Source organism: Schistocerca gregaria, chromosome X (assembly GCF_023897955.1).
Source record: "Schistocerca gregaria isolate iqSchGreg1 chromosome X, iqSchGreg1.2, whole genome shotgun sequence".
In the NCBI taxonomy this organism is placed as follows: Eukaryota; Metazoa; Arthropoda; class Insecta; order Orthoptera; family Acrididae; genus Schistocerca; species Schistocerca gregaria.
In genome coordinates, this window is record NC_064931.1 from 852,725,973 (window position 1) to 852,750,047 (window position 24,075).

Genomic DNA, 24,075 nt, shown 5'->3' on the forward strand with positions numbered 1-24,075 from the left:
TGGTGACAGGGTTGTGAATGTGGAATGTGGTAGTTCATGCCTGACCTGTACACGAGGCCTGCTTTAGGGGTGGTCATCCTGCAAATTTGTCCAGGGCACCAAAATTTAGAGGCACCATTTTATCAATAAATGTGAGAATAATAATGATGTGTTAAACATTCAGTAATAGAAAAAAAATTACTGCATGCAAACATAAAATTTAAGTTGTATTTATGTGAGTGGTTTTCATCACTTCAATTATCTAAATTTTCATTATGATGATGACATGTCTCACTGCGCAAAGCCTGTTGGTGCACAGTTGAGAGCATCTGGTTGATTTTTGCCACTCTTTGTGGTGGTCAAGGTTCTCTTTTCTTGCTGCAAGACACCAATGCTGTGGTTGAGTGACCTATTGCTACATGGCTTGCGGTAAGGCAACTGGTAGCTGTGAGCCATTCACATAACAATTCGCCATAAGAATAAAAAGGAAGTTCTCATATGAAGCTTGAGATAAACCAATCAAAGATCCAAAACAACAAAATAAATACATTTAAAAAAAAATTTAACAATTGATCAAACACGAAATGTGTTAGATGATAGATATAAATGACTTGGTAACCATAGTAACTATATTCAATTCTTATATAATATATATGATTTAAATACCATATCCAAAGAAATGCTATTAAAATACTAAGGATTTAGAATATATTTTAACAGGTGGTGCTTCTGTTGACATAAATGGGCTACAGTTAGCATAGGAAATTTCAGCAGTATCCGGACCTTTCGACAAAAAAGGAAGTCTAAGCCATTGTAATCTACCCCCTCCTTCTTAATCCCATCTGTTGTCCACATTAGTCTTTTATGGAGATTTGAGAGGAGCGAAGATTACAGCAAACTTTCTAGTTTACTTAACTTATCATGTAGAGTTTGCTCCAGTTCTTCTTGTCTAGTGGTCTGATTTGTGAAGCTGAACTGAAAGTGTCACATTTTAGGTCCTCGCAGTTTGAGTGATCTAAATAAATTTGAAGATTGTTGTTACAGAATTTTTGTTTTTGCGTAATTATATTTTCTCATATTTTAGTATATCATACAGTCTTTTGATTTTCACATTAACAAAGCCAAAATTAAATTGCTAGCACAAAATAAAAAATTATCCAATCACATCAGAGACTCTCACTCTGTGGAAGTAACCATATTCCAAAGGATTTAAAATTTTTCTTAACAAATGAGTTTCTAGTAGTTTCTGTTACATTACTACTTTTGATTATTATTTCGTAAATGAATCCAGAAATAAACATAGTAACTACTAAAGTATTGTGTAATTAATAATAAAAAATTTAAGTGTGCCAATAGTTCACAATTTCACATGTTTCTAAAAACATTATTTTAACTGTACATTCAGAACTAGTAGTATCATGACTAAAACATTTTACAAAGTAATTCAGTTTCATAAATTTTAGCTTGAAATACAACATACTGTGTATAAAATTATAAGAAAGTTTTCAGAAAAGCAATTGAGTTTATATCGACCCGTCCAAAATTCAAAAAATAATACTGGTATCCTCAGTTACTGTTGAGGAAAAATAATGCTAGTGGAGAGTGTCCTGATACACAATGTAATGAGATTAATTACAAAGTTAAATTTTGACCCATATTTTACTAGTCCTTTAAGAATATTGCTGATGACACGAATGACTGTAGCAAGTCACAAAAAGAGTTTCTCTAAGTTAAAATTAATTTAGAACTTTTTACATTTACTACAAAAAATCATATTAAACAGTTTTGCCACTTTCACAGTTGAGCTCGAAATTGCTGATCCACTAAATTTAAATGATGTAATAAAAAGTTTGTAGAACTGAAAGAAGAAAGAAAAAGACTTTTTTGTGATTTTTAGCGTATTTGGTCTTACTTCATTTTATTTTCAAAATAATGGCATGTAAAAATTAAATGGTTAACAACATCTGAATAGTTACACATATCTCTTAATTAATTTCTCATGTTTTGTACTGCCTGATTATCAGTGTTATGTTCTACATTTCTTTCTAAACATACGCTTCTTTTAAAATTCAAATAAAATGATTTAATTTTGATTGGAAATAAGGGGTGGTGATTTGTCTTTTTGTCCAGGACAATGAAACTGCTAGAATGGGCCTCACCTGTACCAGTATCTTACTAAACCATACTTCAAATGTTCCCCCCCCCCCCCCCCCCCACACACACACACACACACACACACACACACCAAAAACTGCCACATTAAAGTGGCTGCCATGGCGAGTAGTCTCTAGGATAGCGAGAAACGTCAAGGACGTACATTTAATACAGTGAAATGACATTATGTTATTTACCACACAGCTAATTCTAATTATGCAATAACCTAAAACATTGAATTTTAAGAGTTTATAAGAAGATATTGTGCACTACAGTAGGAGTTGGAAAGTTCTTTAATTCAGGCTTAAAACTCTACTGCATTATCCAAATAATATTTAATGTACTTTGGCAGGCTGTCGAATACTCATGTATCCATGTATCTGACTCCAGATTACTAATTATGTTAACCCCTTGAGGTCTTTGTGGTGATTGTTTTTTGGTTGTGGTGTTATATTTATGCTTTTCGCTATTTTTGTGTAAAGAAAAATATTGTTAATGAAAAAGGACATTAATTAATATACATATTGTGAAACAGTTGTCAAAATACCAAGTTTTCTGAAGAGGTCCCTGTAGTATGTTCTTGAGTTAATGCAAGACATAATTCCTATAACACATTTCAGTATTCTGAAAATACTACCCCTTTAACTTCAAATTCCCCAGAATATGATGGTTTTCACAAGGGCTTTGAGGATAAGCAAGAAGGAAGTTAATTGCAACTGGCTCTGTGTGAGTTCTTATTACTCTAGTTGGCTCTAATGTGCGTTTACAGTTATTTTCGTATAAATGAGCATGAGGAGGATCCTTTCTGACAGTGAACCATGAAATAGTGATCTATTTCTGCAGTGTAAAACACTAATCTAGACAAAGTCTACTATTGTGGTCTTGCTCAGGACCTCATTACAACAAGTGCAATTTGTGCAGTCCATCTCCTGGTGATTATAATTATGGTTACCAGAGTCTGACATGAACAGGAGACAGTGGCTGAGAGTGTCGATGGTGAGTCTCCAAAAACCATGAAAGTCAACAACAGTGATAGACAAACAACAGTTCAACACAACAGATTGACAAGTCTGGAATGCAAACCAAATCAAGAGCCTAATCATAGCAATATCTGAAATCCAGCTATAATGCGTACAAGGAATGATACGAGAACACAGTCAGAGTGCAAATGATGTACAGACCCTTGCGCTGATAGCTTTATGGTGTGACGGTAGGTGCCGATAGGCATAGGGTGTGCCCTGCACTGATTACTGAGGCAGTGAGAGCAGCACTCCGAAGTATTAGCAATGCCACCTTGCTGCTGTCATGCCTTGTGGCTGTCTTTTGAACTTGTATGATTGGGATACCAGGACAATATTCCAAAATACTATGCTCAATGTATCTAACTGCTATGACAAATCTATGGCAGAATTGTCCTCCGTTATGACATTTTGTCCCAAAAAGTGATGGTTAGACGAGGTCATGGATTAAATGTAAGTGACAAGTCACAAACCTGATGATGCACTCAACAGAAATTTGTGGTGAAAAGGAACGTAGTGAATGGTCCCTGTGTCAGTATGTGACACATGTTAGGAAATAAGTGGTTTTGCATGCATACTAGCATACACATCTCCATTTGTCACTTTAGTAACTACTATGCTATATGGTAACAAGTATATGAGGCTCTAGGAGGGCTAACATTGAAGCAGTTACTATGTCAAATCAAATATATAAATCAGAAAATGCATCAGAGAAATCTTTTGAGAACATTAATAAGTGATCACTAAATCCTCTCTGTGGGTCATATACACACATCAAAAAAAGTTTTGCATCACTACGGTTCCCAGAACACCTGAAGAGAGACGTTGACTGTGGATATAGATACAGTCCCTCTGACTGTTCAGAGATGTCACTAAACATGCCCAAAGATGTAAACAACCAGCCATGAGCAGCACCTGTTAGATGGAGGGGGTCCGACAGCCGATCAGTTCCAGTCATTCCACCAGGAAGGGGGTACACGGCTCATGTTGCCTGTAGTTCAACCATGCCTAGATAGTCACTACTGTGGTTTGATCATGTTTACATTATTACTTTGTACCAGGAAGGTCTCTCAACAAGGGAAGTGTCCAGGCATCTCGGAGTGAACCAATGCGATGTTGTTCGGACATGGAGGAGATACAGAGAGACAGGAACCGTCGATGACATACCTCACTCAGTTCGCCCCAGGGCTACTACTGCAGTGGATGACTGCTACCTATGGATTATGGCTCAGAGAAACCCTGACAGCAACGTCACCATGTTGAATAATGCTTTTCGTGCAGCCACATGACGTTGTATTATGACTCAAACTGTGTGCAATAGGTTGCATGATGCACAACTTCACTCCCAATGTCCATGGCAAGGTCCATCTTTGCATCCATGACACCATGCAGCACTGCACAGATGGGCCATTCAACATGATGAATTGACCACTCAGGACTAGCTTCATGTTCTCATCACCAATGAGTGTCGCATAATCCTTCAACCAGTCAAACATCGGAGACGTGTTTGGAGGTAACCTGGTCAGGCTGAACGCCTTAGAAACACTGTCCAGCGAGTGCAGCAAGGTGGAAGTTCCCTGCTCTTTTGGAGTGGCATTCTGTGGGGCCGACGTACGGTCATGAAAGGCGCCATAATGGCTGTACGATACTTGAATGCCATCCTCTGACCGATAGTGCAACCATATCCGTAGCATATTGGCGAGGCATTTGTCTTCATGGACGACAATTCATGCCCCCATCGTGCATGTCTTGTGAATGCCTTCCTTCAGGATAATGACATCGCTCGACTAGAGTGGCTAGCATGTTCTCCAGACATGAACCCAATCGAACATGCCTGGGGTAGATTGAAAAGGGCAGTTTATGGATGACGTGACCCACCAACAACTCAGAGGGATGTACGCCGAATCGTTGAGCAATCTGGACCAACATTGCCTTGATGAACTTGTGGTTAGTATGCCATGATGAGTACAGGCATGCATCAATGCAAGAGGACGTGCTACTGGGTATTAGTGGTACCAGTGTGTACAGCAATTTGGACCACCACCTTTGAAGGTCTCACTGCATGGTTGTACAACATACAATGTGTGGTTTTCATGCACAATAAAAATGGCCGAAATGATGTTTATGTTGATCTTTATTCCAATTTTCTGCACAGGTTCTGGAGCTCCTGGAAATGAGGTGATGCAAAAATTTTTTTGGTGTGTGTATTTCACTAAGGGAATGTAATGCTTCAAAGAATATATGGTGCAGGAATCAAAATGGTGCTTGCTGTCCATTATTTTAGCAGGAAAGGAACTTATCTCTATAGTTTGTGATTAATGACTGAAAAAGGAGAGGAACAATGTAGAGTCAATGGAATGGCGTTTTTCTGGGAAAGCCATGAGTGTAACCCAGTGAGTGGCAGGTGAGAGAAGCTACTTCCTCCCATCCCCTTCCTCCCTCCCTCCTCATATCTCTCTCTCTCTCTCTCTCTCTCTCTCTCTCTCTCTCTCACACACACACACACACACACACACACACACACACACACACACACACACACACAAACAAACAAACGAAAAAAACAGAAAACCTTCAGAAGCCGAATTCACTTCCTGTCTTGCCAGACAGACAAACAAATAACTTCAGTGTCAGTTTGTAGAAAGCAACATTTAATGGATACTGACTCACAGCAAGTGTACCTAGCATCATGTGTTTCGAAGCACATATCCCTTCCAAGGAAAGTGAAATTAATGCAGAGTCTCAAATGTTCCCCAATAATTCATTGAGATACAAATTACAAACAAATACTTGAAATTTAATTTTAGTGGATATGTTCATTAGTTTCAAGGTGTCTGTCTGGTGCAGAACTGATGGCTGTTATTTATGTAATCCCATGTGACAGTATGGGACTAGGTCAATTTTCCTTACCCTCATTATGTTGGTACCAGTGCTCCTCGTAAGATTTGACCTAGGATTTTTCTTTTTTTTTCTTTTTTGTGTAGGGTTATGACCAGAATACAACTAGAAAAAAGGAGCAGGTAGTACACTGGGGTAAAATATTGAAGATTTAATCACATAAATTCTTCTTCGAATCTTTGCCCACTGCTTTTAGTTACCTCAGGTAATTCTAATAAAATGTCTTGTCAGATTTGATCAGCTGTGTTATAAGATGAATAACTGCATTTAAAGGAGAACTGAAATATACTTGGAATCATTAATATCCACTAGTTAACTCATTATCATGGGAATAAGGTTAAAAGTTCAATTTTTTCTCCTCCTCTTCTTCTTCTTCTTCTTCTTCTTCTTCTTCTTCTTAGTTTTCCTTTTCCTCCAGTTATCTTATCAGTATAGCATACTGTCATGATATTTCTGCTGTCGACAGCATGAGGTGGTTTTTTTAAAGTACAAACAGAAAAATTCTCATCCCAAAATGCATGTGATAGAAACTGTGTTAATTTGCTGTGTTTTGTGCAAAACATTTCAGCACAAGAATTAGATTCAGATCTTATCCTGTGTAAAGTATTCAATAAGAATAGCCGAACTTAACAACCTGAGGGAAATTACAAAACTGGTGACTTTTCTCAGGTGCGAAAGGAATACAGGAAGCTTGTGCGGAGGTACCCGTGGCTGCAGTGTAGGAAGAAGAGCAGCAGGAGTGGAGCAGCCAAGGAGCATGGAGGACGCGGCATGGCTTCCGGATCGGGCTCGGGATCTGGTTCGGGTTATGCTGCCAACAATCCCAACTCTCACTCAACGGACAGTTCGGCCCTGTCACCGCACGGCACTAGCGTGGGTACCTCGACTTCGGCGCGGGCGCTCGCTCGGGCGCGGCCCCACCACAGCCCCGGCGCCCCCGTCCCTGCGACCCGGCACGCTCAAGGTAATGCTGTGGCAATTCTGTCGGGCGGCCAGGCCCCGTCGAAGTGACCGCTCGACCGCTGTGGTGGGGCCCGCCTTAATCTGCCTGCCTCGCCTAGTGTAGTGGCTTTTGCATGTCGGCACGGAGCTAACGGTTGCGCTGCGCTGCACCGTGTGGTGTTGGGAGTGGCTGGGTCGGCACTTCTGTGGGCTTTTTGGAGTACTTTACTGATAAAAATACCATGTGCTTCAAAAGTCTGCTGAAACTGAGTAAATATGAGCTACTGACTGTCATTATGCTCACAGATAAAACATGTTGTACCAAGAAAGCTTTCATCTATAGAACTGAATACACTGATACGTGAATGCTGTGCCCATGTTTATATAACATTTGTGCCACTTTTGTAGCCTTATAAATGAGAAGGGAAAGCTAAGTTATAACATGTTGTTTGTAAGTATTACTTAAACCAGTGTACATCAAATATGATGTGCTTCTGCAGTGCCATAGTTGCTTCTGGAAACTGAAGCAATTTTGGAGCCTGGAATGGAAGAACAGATCTAGCAACTGTGGCACTATGATACTGAATATAAGAATATATTTCTGTACGTAAGTTTTAATTGAGTCAGGTAATACTTGTACAAAGATATTTAAACAATCGATTTGTGTACCAACACTAAGCAGACCAATAATTATTATACTCGAATTACATTTTCAGTTCATTAAACATTATACATGTGTTTAGTTTCACATGAAGGGTAACCTGCTATTTTCAATACAATTCCTTACGTTTTGTAATACTATGAAATGTAATACTTTTCATGATGTAATCAACATTCACAGAAATTCTCTATGGTGTATGTATTACACATTTTGTTGCAGACAGATTTTATTGTATTCCATTTGAGATGGACATCAGTGAATTTTTAGCATGAACATTTTTCCTTTGTATTTGATTCTTACTTGGTTCAGCACTTCAGTGCTTTCAGCAAATGATAATTCAATAGTAATGCATGGCTCTTCCATCCTCATTCTTTGTAACGCAGTGTAATTTCTGTCTGAGCTGATAAGAATGTTACTGTGAGAGATCAAATTTACACCATCTCCCTTTTCTTCGCTTCAGCCAATGTGCTCTTTTCTCCACTCCCTCTTTTTCCCCATTCTTTTTCATATGGTCTTGTCATGAAAATAGTTATTTGACCACAACAGTGACTTCACATATACTTATGGGAAATACCCTTTATGGTTACTTCATTCCATTGATAACTTTCTCTGTGAGGGAAATTTTTTTAATATGCTTGTTATGTATATTTGCTTTGGGAACACACTGTGATAGAAAGTGTGTATATTAATCATACAATAACTTTAGATTCATAACTTGAGTCTATTACTTTCAGGACTGTAGCCTCTATATTTTATATTATCTTACACTGATTCAGAATTTATATTTGGAAGAGAAACTGTGGTCTAAGATGATGACTGTCTTCAATCAGTGGAAAAGAAAGTTCACTCACAATACACAGGAATTAATAGTCTCGTTGGAGTGTAGATTTTTCTCATTAGTAAAATTTCTTGCAAAAGATACTGCAGAGCATTTATAAAATGGATGTTCTGTGTGTGTGTGCGACATGTATGAGGTTACTTTAGCAACTGTTTCATGAAATCTTTTCAGTTCTTCCACCCATACTTATACTGCCAACTATTACAGTAAAATGTTTATTTGTTTGACAGTAAGGAACTCTGTTATGGTATTTGGATTTGAAAAGCTTATTTTGTGTAGGTCATCTGCTGTTGCAGTATTTTGTCTACAGGTCTTAAATCTAGTAGTATTCCTTGATATGTCGTAAAGATCAACTTCATTGTATATTCTCAACTTTGTTCTTTTATGGTTTCGTGCAACTTACTTTAAGTTGTTATATGCTGTGGTAAGACTGCATCCACAGTAAGAAATCAGTCAACATAAAACTGTCTTGCCAAGATATGTGTATTACAGTAACGAGATGTTATTAAAATTGAGGCACACAGTTTTCTTTATTTGGCCAGAAACATCATCCATCGAAAGTGGTGACTTGTGGGTGACACCATTTCTGTTTGTAACATTATTTCATATTTTCAGATCATTAGACATTCTCACTAGACAACAGACATTCATCACAAAACACACACGGTGTCTTCTTAATTTGAGTAATTTGAAATATCTGACAACTTAGTTTGAAGTTGTAGATGTAAGGTTCAGAATTATTTGAATGTCTCATCCATCATGTTTCAAAACTGCTGCTGAAGAACCGGGACTAGCAGTGGCTGCACGTACACGTTCATGTGAGGTGCTGGCTGAGGTATGTGGGTGTTTCAGTATGTGCTGACACTGCGGAGTCACGACTGCCTCGGCACTGCAGCCAACGGTCTCAACAGCGACATCCGGATTGATGTGGAACCGGCCGTCGAGGTGTGTGTTTCCCCCCTTCACTGCCCTGTCCTTTCAGAACATGAAGTATCAGAACCTAAATCAAATACCATTTCTCTCCGAACCTTGGCCCCAGCCTCCACTGGGCACCTGGCATCGCTCCGTAAATCTTTGATGTCGAAGGTGAGCCTAACGTGCATGCTTCTCTGCGTCAGTCTTTGTGACCGTGCACGCTGCCAGACCCTTTCCTTCGTGCATCCTATAAGCAACCTGTCTGAGCTCTGTGCTCCTTTCTGTGTTGTAGATATCTGACTGATAGGGAAGAAACCCAAAGCAAATGGAATATGGAAAGAAAAGTTCAAGTTGTGAACTGAACTGAACTGAAATTCTTGATTTGTACAGCCCATAAAGAATTATTATACTTTTTTGTGTAATATCAATTTTATATGTTTTATGACTAGAGATGCAAATTGAAGTGAAGTGGGAAAGTGATGATATAGCTGGAATTCTTGGTAAGACGTTAGAAATTGAGTTGTATCATTTTTGACGTACACAAAACCATATTCATGCCAAACATAATTGTAAACACTCGAAGTTAACTGAAAGGAACAAGAAAAGATCATTGGGATTAGATTTCACCCTTGAGTCAGGTCCATTACATTCTTCTCTAGCCCCATTTGTTGGTTTATTGCAACATTTTAGCATTTTAGCATGCAACTTAATTTGAGTAACACAATAAACATTCTGTAATATGAAAGAAATATCAGATGAAGTGGAAGGTCTTCTCTAGACAGTTCATTGAAGCTACCAATTACATTTTGAATATTTAACATTGTCTCTGCCTGGTTATTCCTGAAAGGTCCTTATGATCGGAAAATTATGATGTGCTTGTTGTGCCTCCCATTATAGTATGTCATTAGAAATTTAGTGGCAGAAGATGACCTGATGACCTGAATGTCACAACACTATGTTAAACAGAGTGATAGTGCTGGTGCTTCCTTCATATCTTGACTTGATCAGTGGAAAACAGACGTATTTCAGATTTCTTCTTAATTCTGTAAAAGCACCTTACTCTTTATTTGAAGCAAGGTGTTGTTTGTCTCTGGCCATGTTAAAATGTCGATGACAGTATTTGGCAGTGGTGATGTGTATAGTAAAAATGTAGTTGCTTATTATAAAGTGAGAAATTAAATTCATATAATAATATATGGTGCTGCAAATTGCTGTTCTCAGTACTGAAACATGGTCATATTTTTCCTATTTTTCGTGGCAAGACATTCTGCTGTAGCAGTATTGTCTGTGCTAATTCTATTAGGACTGCTGTGGATTGTGTTGGTCAGTGTTATTTCAATATAATTTCATTTGAAAGCAGATATTTGTTGTACCCTATAAAGTTTCATGGGATAATAATTATTTGTATACTTCTCAAGCTTGCAGCCTGATAGTGTTGAAAGAGCACAATATTTTGCACACTCATCAGTTAAATATGATTTCAAATTCATTATTTTCCAAAATGTTTCTGCATCATTTGATGAAACCTGTAATACTGTGTAGCAAAATATCATGCCCTTTTAGTAAAACCACCTGGCTGCAAACCTAAGAAGAATTTAAGCAGATTCATTGTTTGATTTAGGTTTGTTTATTAAATTCCTGTTCGTTCCCTTAGGTTTGTTTTTCATCATCTGTTGGCATATAGCCATTGGAGCACTACGTGTCTGTGCAGTCTGTTTAATGTACACATTCAAAAAATTCCTAAACATGTTACATTCCATCTAAAAAGACTACCTTACTAATGGAGAGAACATGTGGTCAGTCTTTGTTAAGCTGCTGCTACTTGTACATTTTGTGTTATACCACATTCTAATACCTGACTGAAAACTGGTACCTCTTCCACAAATTGTTGTGGCCATAACTTGCTTCACTGATAATACCACTAATTCCAAATGTCTGTTGACATGCTACAACCCTCACTCTCTTCCAGCATATAACTGTGCAAATAGTAATTGATCAAGATGAAGTACCACCCGTTCCAAAACTTCTTGTTTGATTTTGACATAGATGCACAACTTACTCTTCTGCAGAGTTATCTGTTATTGTTAGAGTTTTCAAAAATAATATCATATAACTTCTCTGGGTAATATGAATTGTGGGTACACAATAGAATGGGAGAATTACAAAAATAGCAGTGGAATAGGAAGAATTTTTACATGATCTCATTTACAAGCTGTTTGATCTTTTGTTGTTAGTAAAATCCAATGCAGATGGAATTTTAACAAATATTATTGATTTACGTAATGGCTGCAATATTCTATATGCTTCCCACATTTTTTAGTGGAGAAATAGTCTTCATTTATTTTCTCTGGTGACTGAAAGCCAATTACTAAGGCCTTTACAATTTTCCTTTCTCATGTACAGTCAATAATTGAATGGAAACTGAGAAATGATAGTTAAATTTTTCAAAGTATTAATTGTATTACACTTTTCCTTCTCATCAACAGAAACAAGCCAATTCACAAGTTTAACTTCAGTTTTTGAACTGTTTCTCATATTTTATTTATTTCTTTTCTAGGTAATGTTCTTTAATTGCGTGTGTCACTATGTGGAGCAAGTACACAGAGCTTGTCTTTCCATAACAACAGTTCTTTCAGTTCATTTCTAAGGTGAAAATACTGCTTTTTAGAGTTCTTTAAGTTCTGGATGTTCTTAATTAATTTTTTTTTAACTGTAGTACCTAGCATAGAAATAATTTATTCTAGTGTATAACAAATGGAAAATATCGGGAGAAAAAGTTCTGTTGTAGAATTTTGCATATCTTTTTATTGGCATACATTCTGTTATACAGCTTTTGGTGTGAAATTCATTCATTTTATGGTTTTATTATTTCCCTGCCAGCACACCTCACTATGACCATCATCACACCCTACAAAACCAGAATTATTATATGGGAAGACATGCAAGCTTAGATCCATTCATTTTTGCTAAGTGTTCATGCATTTAAGTTAAAATGTTGTATTTGGTTCATCCTTATTGTTGTTTTTCATACTTGTATTTGTCATTTGTGTCACTAGTTAAGTATTATACAAATTATTCATATTTGTTGATGACTGTACAGATATAAAGGCCATGAAATTTTAATTTGTTATGAAATGTTAAAAATGTAAAAATACAGATTATAGTTATAATGAAGTCCTCCACATTTCCTGAAACAATTATTTCGAAACAGGTGGTGTAGTAACTTTGTTCTTGTACTTAAGGAAGAATGGGCGTTGGGATTAGTAGCTGTCACCTGAAGCCTTTTCTAAATTTAAGTGTACATCAAATAATAAATAATAGATTGATTTTTAAAACTGGGAGTTTCTTAAGATGAGTAGAGTAGCTGCAGATGTCTTGTACCTTGTCACCGAAAGAGATCTTTGCTGTAAAGATGTAGTAATCTTGAGTGGTTTTTCCTTCTTGTCATAGCACTCTAACAACAGAGTCCTTTTAAGTAGAACAATTTTACATTTAAATGTTGTGGAACGGTTTAGTAATAGTAAAAATTAGTAATCTGTATTTTTAGTCACTTGCTTGTTGGTACATTGACTACCTTTCCATCAAAATTATGATACGACAATGGAAAATCCACAGTGAAATAGGAATAATGGTATTTCAGAAGATAAATCTCGTTGTAGAGTAGCCTAAGTGTTAATCAGCAGATAATTGCATAAATTAGGAACTGAAAAATGATGAAATATTAGTGGACTATGCACTGGAATAGTAACTTGTCACAAGTTAAAACTTTGTGCCTGACTGGAACACAAAATCAAATCACTGTCATTTGTGGGAGGTATGCTACCAAGTAAAATAAGTGCTAGCTGTAAGTAAGTCTACAACTGTACATACAGTGGTGACAACAGTGAAGAGAGTAGAAGGGAAATGCAGTATAATAATTCTGTGCCTTATTTTGTCTAGTAGACATTTTCATTTTATGTACCTATTTTCTAATAAAACATTAGAGTTGATCAGACTTTTTGTATCAAAGGTCTTCTCTAAATTAGTTTAGCAGAACTTCTTTTCTTTGAAGATTTATGGCAGTACATTCTCTGCAATGTTAGTATCATTGAATGAATGATTTTCTTTGACGCGCGTGGAGTTGAAAGTCGATGTTTTGGATTTTATCAACCTTAATGGGTGAGATGCTCTTTGGAGGACTCTTTTATCACTAAGTTACATTCAACATGCAATAGAAGCATAAAATAAAGAAAGAAATGATCACACATATAGAAAACTTGATAGAACCAGCGGTCACTGTTAGTGACTTTTATTTTGGGACACACACACACACACACACACACACACACACACACACACACGAGAGAGAGAGAGAGAGAGAGAGAGAGAGAGAGAGAGAGAGAGAGAGAGAGAGAGAGAGAGAGAGAGAGAGAGAGAGAGAGAGGGGGGGGGGGGGGGGGAGGGAGGGTAAGTAGCTAACAAATGAAGGAGCAATTCAGCATTTGCTTAACATGACTATTAACAAACATCAGTGTTATAAGCAGTGCTACAAATTGTTTAGGTAAAGACAACAAATCCTTTTAGTTAAACTTAGTTTTTACTTTATATGTTCTGATAGAAATATAATTTTTGGCTATAAGCACACACAATTAACGTAAGCAGTCTCTTCATTTGTACTTGGTCAGAAGGAAACAAACCAAGGTTCTTAATCAGCCAATGGTTTACATGCCAAAAGGAAATTAATTAGCTGCAAAATATCAGTACCCTCCACTTACACAAGGGTACTCACATTTTCCATTAAAAGATTTCTGTTCTTTTAAGAACAAATGATGAAATGTTGCATTTCAGAGGACTTATTCATGCTTTCGTTGAACTGTTATGTGTTTTGTTTCAAGCAGTGTATTTTTTTAAAGAATAGTGCTGTGGTAATGATGTACACACAAAATTTAATTCAAAAAATCTAAAACTATGACTTGCAACAGTATTTGGAACTTGTCCCTTATTAAACTAATTATTTCAGATGCAATTTTAATAAGATTTTTGAACTATCTTTGAGCAGTAACACACACAGATATCAGGAATGTGAAGACTGATATTTGTGACTGCAGTTTACTGTACTTAAAAAAAAAAATTAATGGCTTATGAGCAGTAAATTACTAATGTCACTGAAAAAGGCAGACTTTAGATAGTTATTTAAAGATTCTATTATTTCGCCAAGAGACTGTCCAACCAACATATAACCATCAGACTGTATGATTATCAGTTACAGTAGGCGCTTTTGAAGAGAGCTATATCACTGTTTTCTCAGATATCTATATTTATGCATGCTCTAAACTTAAATCAGTGGTGGTGGTTCATGTAGACAGATTTAAAAAGTTTTTCACTTGATACTGCACACATTCATGGCTACATTAACTACTAAAACAGTTTTCAAGTGCTTCAGTTTTGCTTATTAAATTAAAGCCTCTCTTGATGCTGGCACACTAAACACGGGCCATGGTTATTTGGGTTATTTGCATGTTTCTCTTAGAATGAACTGCCTAAGGTGTGCAACAGCAAGGCAGCGCTTTGGGGGCTTGGTTTGCAGTCACTGCTGCTGGATATGGTGACAGTCATATCACTAATTTCTACTGCATGTGCCAGTCTTAGCAAATTTATGTGCCACAGTGGGATGGAGAAAATCAGTTCAAGAAATTTACAGTTTGATATGATGTGCAATAGCATTAGTCTTTTAATTTACACACACTTCTTACTTATGCAGTAACTATATTTCTTTTTCATATAATTATTGTGTGGTAAATTTTATATTAATTCTATAATTGATTGTGTGTGTACTGCAAAAACAGAAACTTGTCTTGCACTGTAGCAGCTACACTAGTGTTAAAATATGTGCCTGGGAGAAGCCGAAGTGCTGTGTGACAAGCACCAAAGAGAAAGAGCTAAGAAAGTGTATAGGAAACTAGTGCAGGAAAATAATTTGCTTTTCCTTCTACAGCTCCAGGAATTGAAATCCAATATTTATCCACTGATACACAGGAAGAGATGAAAAGGAATTATTAAAAAATTAGTTGTATGTTAATTTAATGAACAGGGGCATTTATTTTTGTACAAACTGTAGACTAAACCACCACAGGGAAGGGCAGAGTAATGAATGTTGTGACTTATAACTGCCATTACTTTGATAAATTATGTCATGTATAAGAAAAGGGATGAGGATATACAGTCAGTTGGAAATTTTGTCAGTATTTCCTGAAAATAGGATTTAAGTATGTACAAAACTGTTACACACTTTAATTCCTCTGCTCAGTAAAATAACACAAGTTTTTCATAAATATTTTCTAATGAAAAGTGTTTGTTTTGGGTATTCTTCTAACAATGCTGCCATTTCAGGAAATAATCTGTTGTTAATCATTGGTAAATTTGTACCCTTTACATATTAGACAGACTTGCAGGCACATGATAATTATTAAAAGAAGAGCTATTTTCTGAATACATGAATTCATGTGTCAGTGTACAATGTTATGCCACTATGTAACATACAGATGAGGTCTCGGCAATAAATATTTGTTACGGTACGAATATACTTGTTTCATACTTACACGTTCTTTTCCATTTGCAGAACATTTCGTTTAAATCGTACAGCCGTGATTCTGGACATGGTGGCTCTGAACAAGAGGACTCTGGGACAAGTGCTAACCCGAGTACGCTACGTCTGCAACCGGCTGTGCGGGACAGGGAAGCCCGTACTGCTGGGAATGTCGGTGGAGCACCACGTTCTCCTAGTCCCTGGAACCACACTTACACTGAAATCCGTGATGCCGATCCCGTCTACGAGGAGGTCGGGCGACGAGCAGGTGTCGTGCCTGTGCACGGAGGTGCAGGAAGTAGTTCACGGCGGCGTGGTGGAGGTGCGGGTACAACTGCTGGGACACTGAGGGGTGGTAGTGTCGGTGGCCTGGACCACAGGCCACTAATCTCGGGTGGCGATCGTGACACGACTACACCACGTGCACGCAATGCTCGCACAGTTGCTGTACTCGACGGTGAGACAGTCGTTTGCCATCTGGAACCTGAACGTTACGATTCATGTGATTACGATCCACGTGACTACGAAGCTAATAGTTACGATTACGGCATCGGTGGCTACGACCCTCGCGACTACGACACTCGTGACTATGGAATTCATGGGTACGATCCACACGATTGTGAAGAGCAGCATCAGCAGACACAGCCACAACTACAGTCACAGCCCCAGTCCCAGTCCCAGACCCAGACCCAGTCACAGTCACAGTCACATCCACACTCACACTCACACTCACAGTCAGATTCACAGTCAGATTCACAGCCACAGCCACATTCACATCCACATGGACATGGACATGCACATGGACATGGACATGGACATGCACATGCGCAGTCTCAGTCTCAGCCACAGTCACAACCACAGTCACAGTCACAGCCACAATCTCAGCCACAGCAACAGCCTCACCATCACCACCACCACCATCGCCGGCGGCATCACCACCGTGAGCACCGCGAACATCGTGAACACCGGTATCCTTATGGGTCTCCGGCAGTCACAGCCTACAGTGAATGTTAGGCAACTACTTTCTGTGGAATGAATCTCGATATTGTGATGAGAAATAATTGGTTGAATCCCTGCCACTGTATGCTGAAACTAGGAATAAGTAGGTTGTGCTTGATACTGTCTGAAAACGTGTAATAATATGCATTATCTTTCATTGTATGGCCATCCCTTGCTCTTCCTGCTCAGTGAACTGTAGAAGTTTTGGGTACTTTCGATGTGATTTGGTGTTGGTCACCTAAAAATGAAGTGTAATAATTTCACAATTAGTGTACTCCAAAGTTTTAAATGTGAAATCCTTTAGGAGAGATCCACAATAAGAATGGTGACTAAAGATGTAATATAAGAGACATCTGTGATCGAACAACGCAGATGGACACACATTCCTTTATGTCGATGTTGATGTTGATGGAAGCCTCTCCTACTCACTGATCACGCATTTCTTCCGTTACCTGATGCCACTCCCTTCCCCCTAGCTGACAAATAGAAAATGATGGCTTATCTGATCTACCCCTCCTTAGTTGTAGAATCGTATATTTTCCCCTGGTTTTATCGTGCTGTGTGTTCTCTTTGTGTAACTGCATAAGTTAACATGGATGTCAAATTATGCAAATTTGTGTAAAACTACTGATTGTCAGTCAATGTTACATTATATAAAATTTATATGTTCAGAGCAGAGTTGTAAACTGGATGTTATATTATATAAGATATGTATCCACATTAAATGCATATGAATTGAACTAAAGGAGACCACTGGTAGTCAGTTTCAGAAACTGAGTGAAACACAGGTTCTGCAAGAGCTGACTGCCGTGAATTCCTTGGTTTGGTCTATATTTGTTGTATGTTGTAGTGAAATATGTGACAATTATCTTCTGTGTGTACCAAACTCCCACAAAAAGTGTAATATCAGTACCCTTCCTCCTGACTTACTGTGCATCGGAATACTGTAAATTTTTGTGTCATTTCCCTACCCCTTGCGATTCCCATAAGATGTAACCGAAGTAATGTTTTCTGAGAATGGAATGTATCTATATATGTATGTAATGTAAATAAATGTCAGATAAGTCACCTGGAAAGATAAATTACTGTGTTTAGTTGAGAATGATTTCTGGACTCGGCCAGGTTGTATTTGTCTGAAAGACTGTTAACAGTTATGTAACGGACAATTTGAGATTGCACAACTGTTTGAAATAAATTATTTAAGAGTTTGTATGTTGTATTTTTTTATTTATACATGAAGTCCTTGTAGAAATGAAATGTGATGTAAATCACAGTCTGAGATTTGTATTATGTAACTGAAATGTAGGGAAAACTGACTGAAATACCCTTTGTTACTTTTTGGTGTAATTCAATTTACTCAGTTGCCAATGAGCATTGAAAGAATGAGAAATTTGCAGGTCGTATGGGGAAGGCAAAATATACTTTTCCCTTGATTCTTCAAGTGTTTATTTTTTTTATTAAAGAAATGTATTCCACTGAAACTGTTGTAACACTTAATTGTAAAAGTCTCTCACTGTAACAATCAAAAAACAAAACAGATCATCAAATAAAATTTGTATTGCTCATTTGTACCTTAATGGAGAGGTACTTCCTTCACAACTCCTTCAGCCCAGTTCCTGATTCCAGTGTATGGTGCCTAAAATTATTTGTCAGTTTATGGTGCTGCTCACAACTGCTTACATATGTGGATGAAATGAGTTGTAAAGTCTTCTGTCAGAAATATTTTGAAGGAATGTAATTCCAGATTCCCATACCATAAGTGGACTATCTCAGAAGCTGATTTCATAGTAAGCTGATACTGCCTTTAAACTGTTTGGTAACTTGCAGAACAAGACTAATATTAATCTTGAATTTGTTGTGTGTCACATGGAAATACATATGATGGCAACAGAAACCAAAAACTAAAGTAAATTCTATGTTTTCAGTTCAATTTTCTTCATATCAGAGTCACAATAATTCAATAAGATGTATAAATACAAAACCAGTGCCATCACAGTCAAGAGCTAAATATATACAGGGAAACATGTGACAGGCTATGAAATACCCATACCTTATTCTATTATTAGAACAGGATCTGTGCTGAAAGAATAATGAGAAAGTAAAGTTTACTGAAGTTAAAATCAATCTCATTTTGACAGAAAAAGAGTATAATAAGTCACAATATGTGAACATGAATAAAATAGTGAGAAAAGTTAGAGATTTGTTTATCATATAATTATTTATTATGAGAAGATCACTTAGTTATTAAATTATCATTTTTGACAAATCATTGACATCTTCAGATTTGAAAACGAGCCCACAAACAGTTTTTTCATGATGTATAAACACCAGTTATATGCATACTATAGACAGTGACAATGGTGTAAAATGTGTCAGTAAAAAATTAATCATGTCAAAAGAGACTCTACCATTTGGTGTATTTGTGCATACTTTACTATTTCATGATGTTCAGTATGCATACAACTACAATCCACCTTGAGACATTCCACAACTTCATGCATGCCATTGCATATTAATTCTCTTTTTAGACATAGTGTTATTAAACACTTTAAACTATAATCAGATTTGTTACTTACGTAAGTAAGATTTTAAAAAATTGTAGAATTCAGTGAAGTTGTTCTCACTATTAAATTTCAGATTTGAATCAAGAACAGTGGTTAACAATTTATGCATACTACACTGAAAAATCTATCTTCTTTTCTCTGTCTAACTTTACTAAGCTGGATAGCTTAATGAGATTCCATAATACGAAGATTGGAATCCTCCAATTACTTTGCTTTTTTATTGAAAACATTTCCAATATTCACAAAGAAACTAATATAAGCCTGACTAGTTCTATATTTTCATTGCAGAAATAGTTTTTCAAAACTTTGACAGTCTGAATCATCTATGCTCTTAAAATAACTTTTTATTGGCTCCAAATTTTTTAAAAGCCTTTCTACAGCAGGTGTGAGAGAAAACCATCTAGTTGCAGGATTTCAGCCCATTCAAAATCAACAAATCCAAAAAATGATTTTAACAATTCCCTTCATTCGACAGAACAGAAAAAGCGAATATATATTTTCAATACTAACACTTCAACATATACATATTGTAAATAATTGCATGTTCGTTTCATGGCATTTTGAAGCACTTGGTTAAAACAGCTGGCTTTGATGACTTTTTCCATAATTTATATTAGCACTATCAGCACTGTGTGATGATATGTTACTGATCTTCAAATTATTTGACCTCTGAGTTTTTTAACAACCTATGGATATCCACTGTAGTTTCGTCTGCCTGTTCTATGAAATCCAACAATTTGTTTTGAATTGCACTGAGTTTAGTGAACAGCTTTCTTGAAAGTTTGATCGCACAGTCCAAGCTCCTATAGCTTAGATTATGTTGTAGACTAATGAAAGTTCACGAGCAATAGTTTTCAAATTGCTGTTTGTTAGGCCTTTGCTCAAGTGAAGAGAGTAGTTATCTTGGATGAAGTAGTGACATCACTTCCTGTATTTTGTGACCTACAAGCAAATACAAGAAGTTAACTCTGAAAATTGGCAGTTACTAATTACTACATGCTAAACAGTAAGATATATATATTTTTAGAACGCACTGTAATAACTTATTACCTGAAGTATTCATGTACTATGCACAGTCATTCTTGCCAGCATGTGTGAAGCTAAACTCATGTTTCCAGATTGAGCAATTTGCTTTGTAAGTATTTGATTGTGCTGGTCCAATCGAGGAATATAAAGCTTCTCACTTCGTAAGATATGTACACTTATTATTTGTCTTTCTGTTTTGGTGGAATTTTAGATTCGTCCTCGCTGCCCATCATAAAATCTTGAACAATGATTCACAGTAATCACTGGCACTGAAACAGTCACTTTTAACCATCAAGTATCAGCTGACCATTTCTAAGATAATCGATATACATAATGTCGATATAGAATCAGTTGTGTCTGCTGACCAACGTTTCAATGAATTCTGACAGTGTGCATAAAATTTACATGCTTGAAAAATATTTGTACATATGCAAAAGTTAAAACTGGAGAAAAACACACAGCGAGCCTGAAAATACGAAAAATATGAAAAATATATTCAAATGTGGGAGATCCTGGGGAAATGTAGGAGAGTTAGTCACCTTAAGTGTATGTCATTAATTACCACATCTGAAGTAGCAGTAATTTGCTGGAACCAGTAGCATGAATATACCGGGTGGTAAAAAAAAGTGTCAAATACTTTGAGAGTTGGTGGTACTCATCAAAACAAGAAAAAATAAGTCCAATAAGCATGGATCCAGAAGTGCATACTTTCTGTGATAAACACGTGTATAATACAGGAGCTGTTCAATGTGGCATCCATTCATGACAATGCACCCCTCTGCCCTCTGGTGTAAGGAATGATGTATCCTTTGAAGTATACCTGGTTGCTCTTGTACCTGCTGGCACACATTAAAGACGTGACCCTGTAGTGTCTGCACAAAATTGATTAGCATGGTATAGACCAATTCCTTCAAGTGGCCCATAACCAAAAGTCTATGGGATTGAGGTCTGGGGAATGAGCAGGCCAGGGTGTGCTCCCCCCCCCCCCCCTCCCCCCCCTCCTCTCCTGTCCCCATTTGACCAATCCAGTAGTCTGGAAATGTCTGCATCAGATGTTTGTGCACATTGTGACAAAAGTTTGCTGATGCACCCTCATGCAGGGACCATGTTTGTATTCGTTACTGCAGTGGCACAGCCTCAAGAAAGGTAGGCAATACATTAATAAGAAAGTTCATACAATGCATCTCAGTTAACCTTTGTGGTAGTACATATGACCCTATTAATCTATCAACATGTGTGCCTGCCCGTGTGTTGATTGAGAATCAGTATTGATGCCCTCTTTCCTTAATTGCTTGGGGATTGACATTGTCCATACATGCTGGTTATGATCATTCACACCACCACCTCTTGTGAACCCTGCCTCATCGGTTAATAAAATATTGGATGTGAACAGTGGACCTGCTGCACACTTCTGCAACAGCTGTTGACAGAACCGCCGTCTGCCATGATGATCTTGTAGCCTTAGGGCCTAATGTGCTGTAGATGATATGGGTACAGCAATTGTTCGTGAAGTACCCTCCAAATGACTTCTGCTGCTGTTAATCATCTCACACTGGTCCTATGGTTTTCTTCCACCAACATAGCACACAGTCCCCTGTCAGGTGTGCGGACTGTGCTGGTCCTTCAACAGTCAGTCTTCCAAGGTGCAAGGGTACCTGAGACCCTCGGGCATTGGAAAAGTCTGCTGAAAACCTTATCAGAGTGCACTCTGCCCTGTGGATGTTTTTCAGCTTTCAGCATAGAGGTTGCAGGCTATGTCCATTTGCTGAATGATAGCAGAATATCGTATCCATTATTTTCACCTGTGGAGTAATAGGCTTCCATTACTAATAAGTGGTGGAAGAGAGAAAATGTAAATGTACTACACCATTCGTTTATACAAACTGCACAATAACAGTAAACACATAAATTAATTCACATTTGGGAGAAAATAAAACAATATGATACGTATCTAGGGTCGACAGTACTGTTCAATAAGGCACTCAAACATCATGAAAAATAATGTAGCCTACAACACAACTAGAACTGCAGAACTGATTGCACATCACCTGATTGTAGGTAGAGTACTGTGAGTACGACATAGTACCCTGTCAATACATTTAATGGAGCACCAATGCAACGAATGTGCTAATGTCCACAACCGAGCATCGCGCAGCACTTCCTAAAAATGTGTGTTTATCTCAAAGTATGTGTTTCCAGACCCATGTTTATTGGACTTATTTTTCTTGTCTCGATGAATACTATCACCTCTCAGAGTATTAAACACTTTTTTTTTGAAAACTGTGTACGAAGTAATAGGCACGCTTGACATAATAAATTATTGTGTGAACATTTAGAAGGTCACATGCTTTAATTTGATGATGTATCAGTTCTTCAAAAAAAAGAGTTCCTTTTTGTAAGAAGGAACTGACCTTGTTTGTCCTTTATTTCATACTATCTTGTTGCTAGAACTTGTTCGTGCTGGTGTTGATTTATATCAAGTGGATTTCTCTCTGTTGGATGAATGGCCTTTAATTGTTTTAGGTGTGACACAACAGGAAATCAAATATTTAAAGTTGCTTATGTGGTCTAAAATAGTGCCAAAAAGATAGTAAAGATTATTTTACTGTAATGATGAAAAATTAGAGACACCTTTGAAGAAAAGAGAAGTACCTCTACAAATAAGAGCTCAGCCGAGAAGCGATTATGAAGCAAAGAAGGAAACACACGAAGGTGGAAGGAATATCTAGAATAACTATACAAGGGAAGCTAACTTGAAGATAATATTGTAGAAATAGAAGAGGAATTAAATGGAGATGAGATATGATACTGCTATGATACAGTAGTGAAAGATCTATGCAAATAAAAAAATTGAAGATTCTTTTGGGAGCAAGCCATGCTATTCCACCTAGTGTACAAGATACACGAGACAGGGGAAACACCCACAGACTTCAACAAGGAACTAATAATTTCAGTTTCAAAAAGGGCAGGAACTAACAACTATTAGTTTGGTGAGTCATTGTTGCAAAATACTGAGATAAATTATTTACAGAAGAATGGAAAAACTGATAGAGACTCACCTCAGGGAACATCAGTTTTGGTTCTGGAGAAATAGAGAAAGATGCCAGCCAGTGCTGATCCTTTGACTTGTGTTAGAGGGTGGGTTGGAGAAGGTAAGCTTATGTTTATAGCATTTATAGATTTAGAGAAACTTTATGACCTTATTAAATTGATTACACTCTTTGGAACTGGAAGGAAGGAGTTTATGGGCACTCAGTGTGACTTTGGAGTGAGTTTCCAGCAGCTGTGTCATTTCACTCACACATTGTGATCCATGCATTATCTGTACCACATCAGAATTGTATCTGCAGGAAAGCCAGAACATGTACTCTTCTGACAATGCACCATTCTTGTTGTGTAGTGGTCTTAGCATGGGAGGACACATGTAACTTTACTTTTTGATGTTCCTATTTAATTGCAGTGTGGTTTCTATACAAGTTGAAGGCAACTATTTGCTCTCTATACTTTATTCCTAC

The 24,075-nt window shown here is 37.3% G+C and overlaps 1 protein-coding gene across 5 annotated transcripts in view; it reads left to right on the top strand.

Moving 5' to 3' along the window:
* The window catches only part of LOC126297381 (latrophilin Cirl), a 715,307-nt gene extending 696,760 nt beyond the window's left edge, over nucleotides 1-18,547 (top strand). For 3 of the 5 annotated variants that reach the window (XM_049988106.1, XM_049988105.1, XM_049988107.1), the window contains 2 exons: nucleotides 6,720-6,923; nucleotides 16,005-18,547. In XM_049988106.1, the coding sequence (XP_049844063.1) occupies nucleotides 6,720-6,923; nucleotides 16,005-16,985 (1,185 nt within the window). In that variant the 3' untranslated portion in view covers nucleotides 16,986-18,547. Of the gene's footprint in view, nucleotides 1-6,719; nucleotides 7,015-16,004 lie in introns of all 5 variants that reach the window. The other 2 variants (XM_049988108.1, XM_049988109.1) reach the window with 1 other exon arrangement.
* The last annotated feature ends 5,528 nt before the right edge of the window (nucleotides 18,548-24,075 follow it).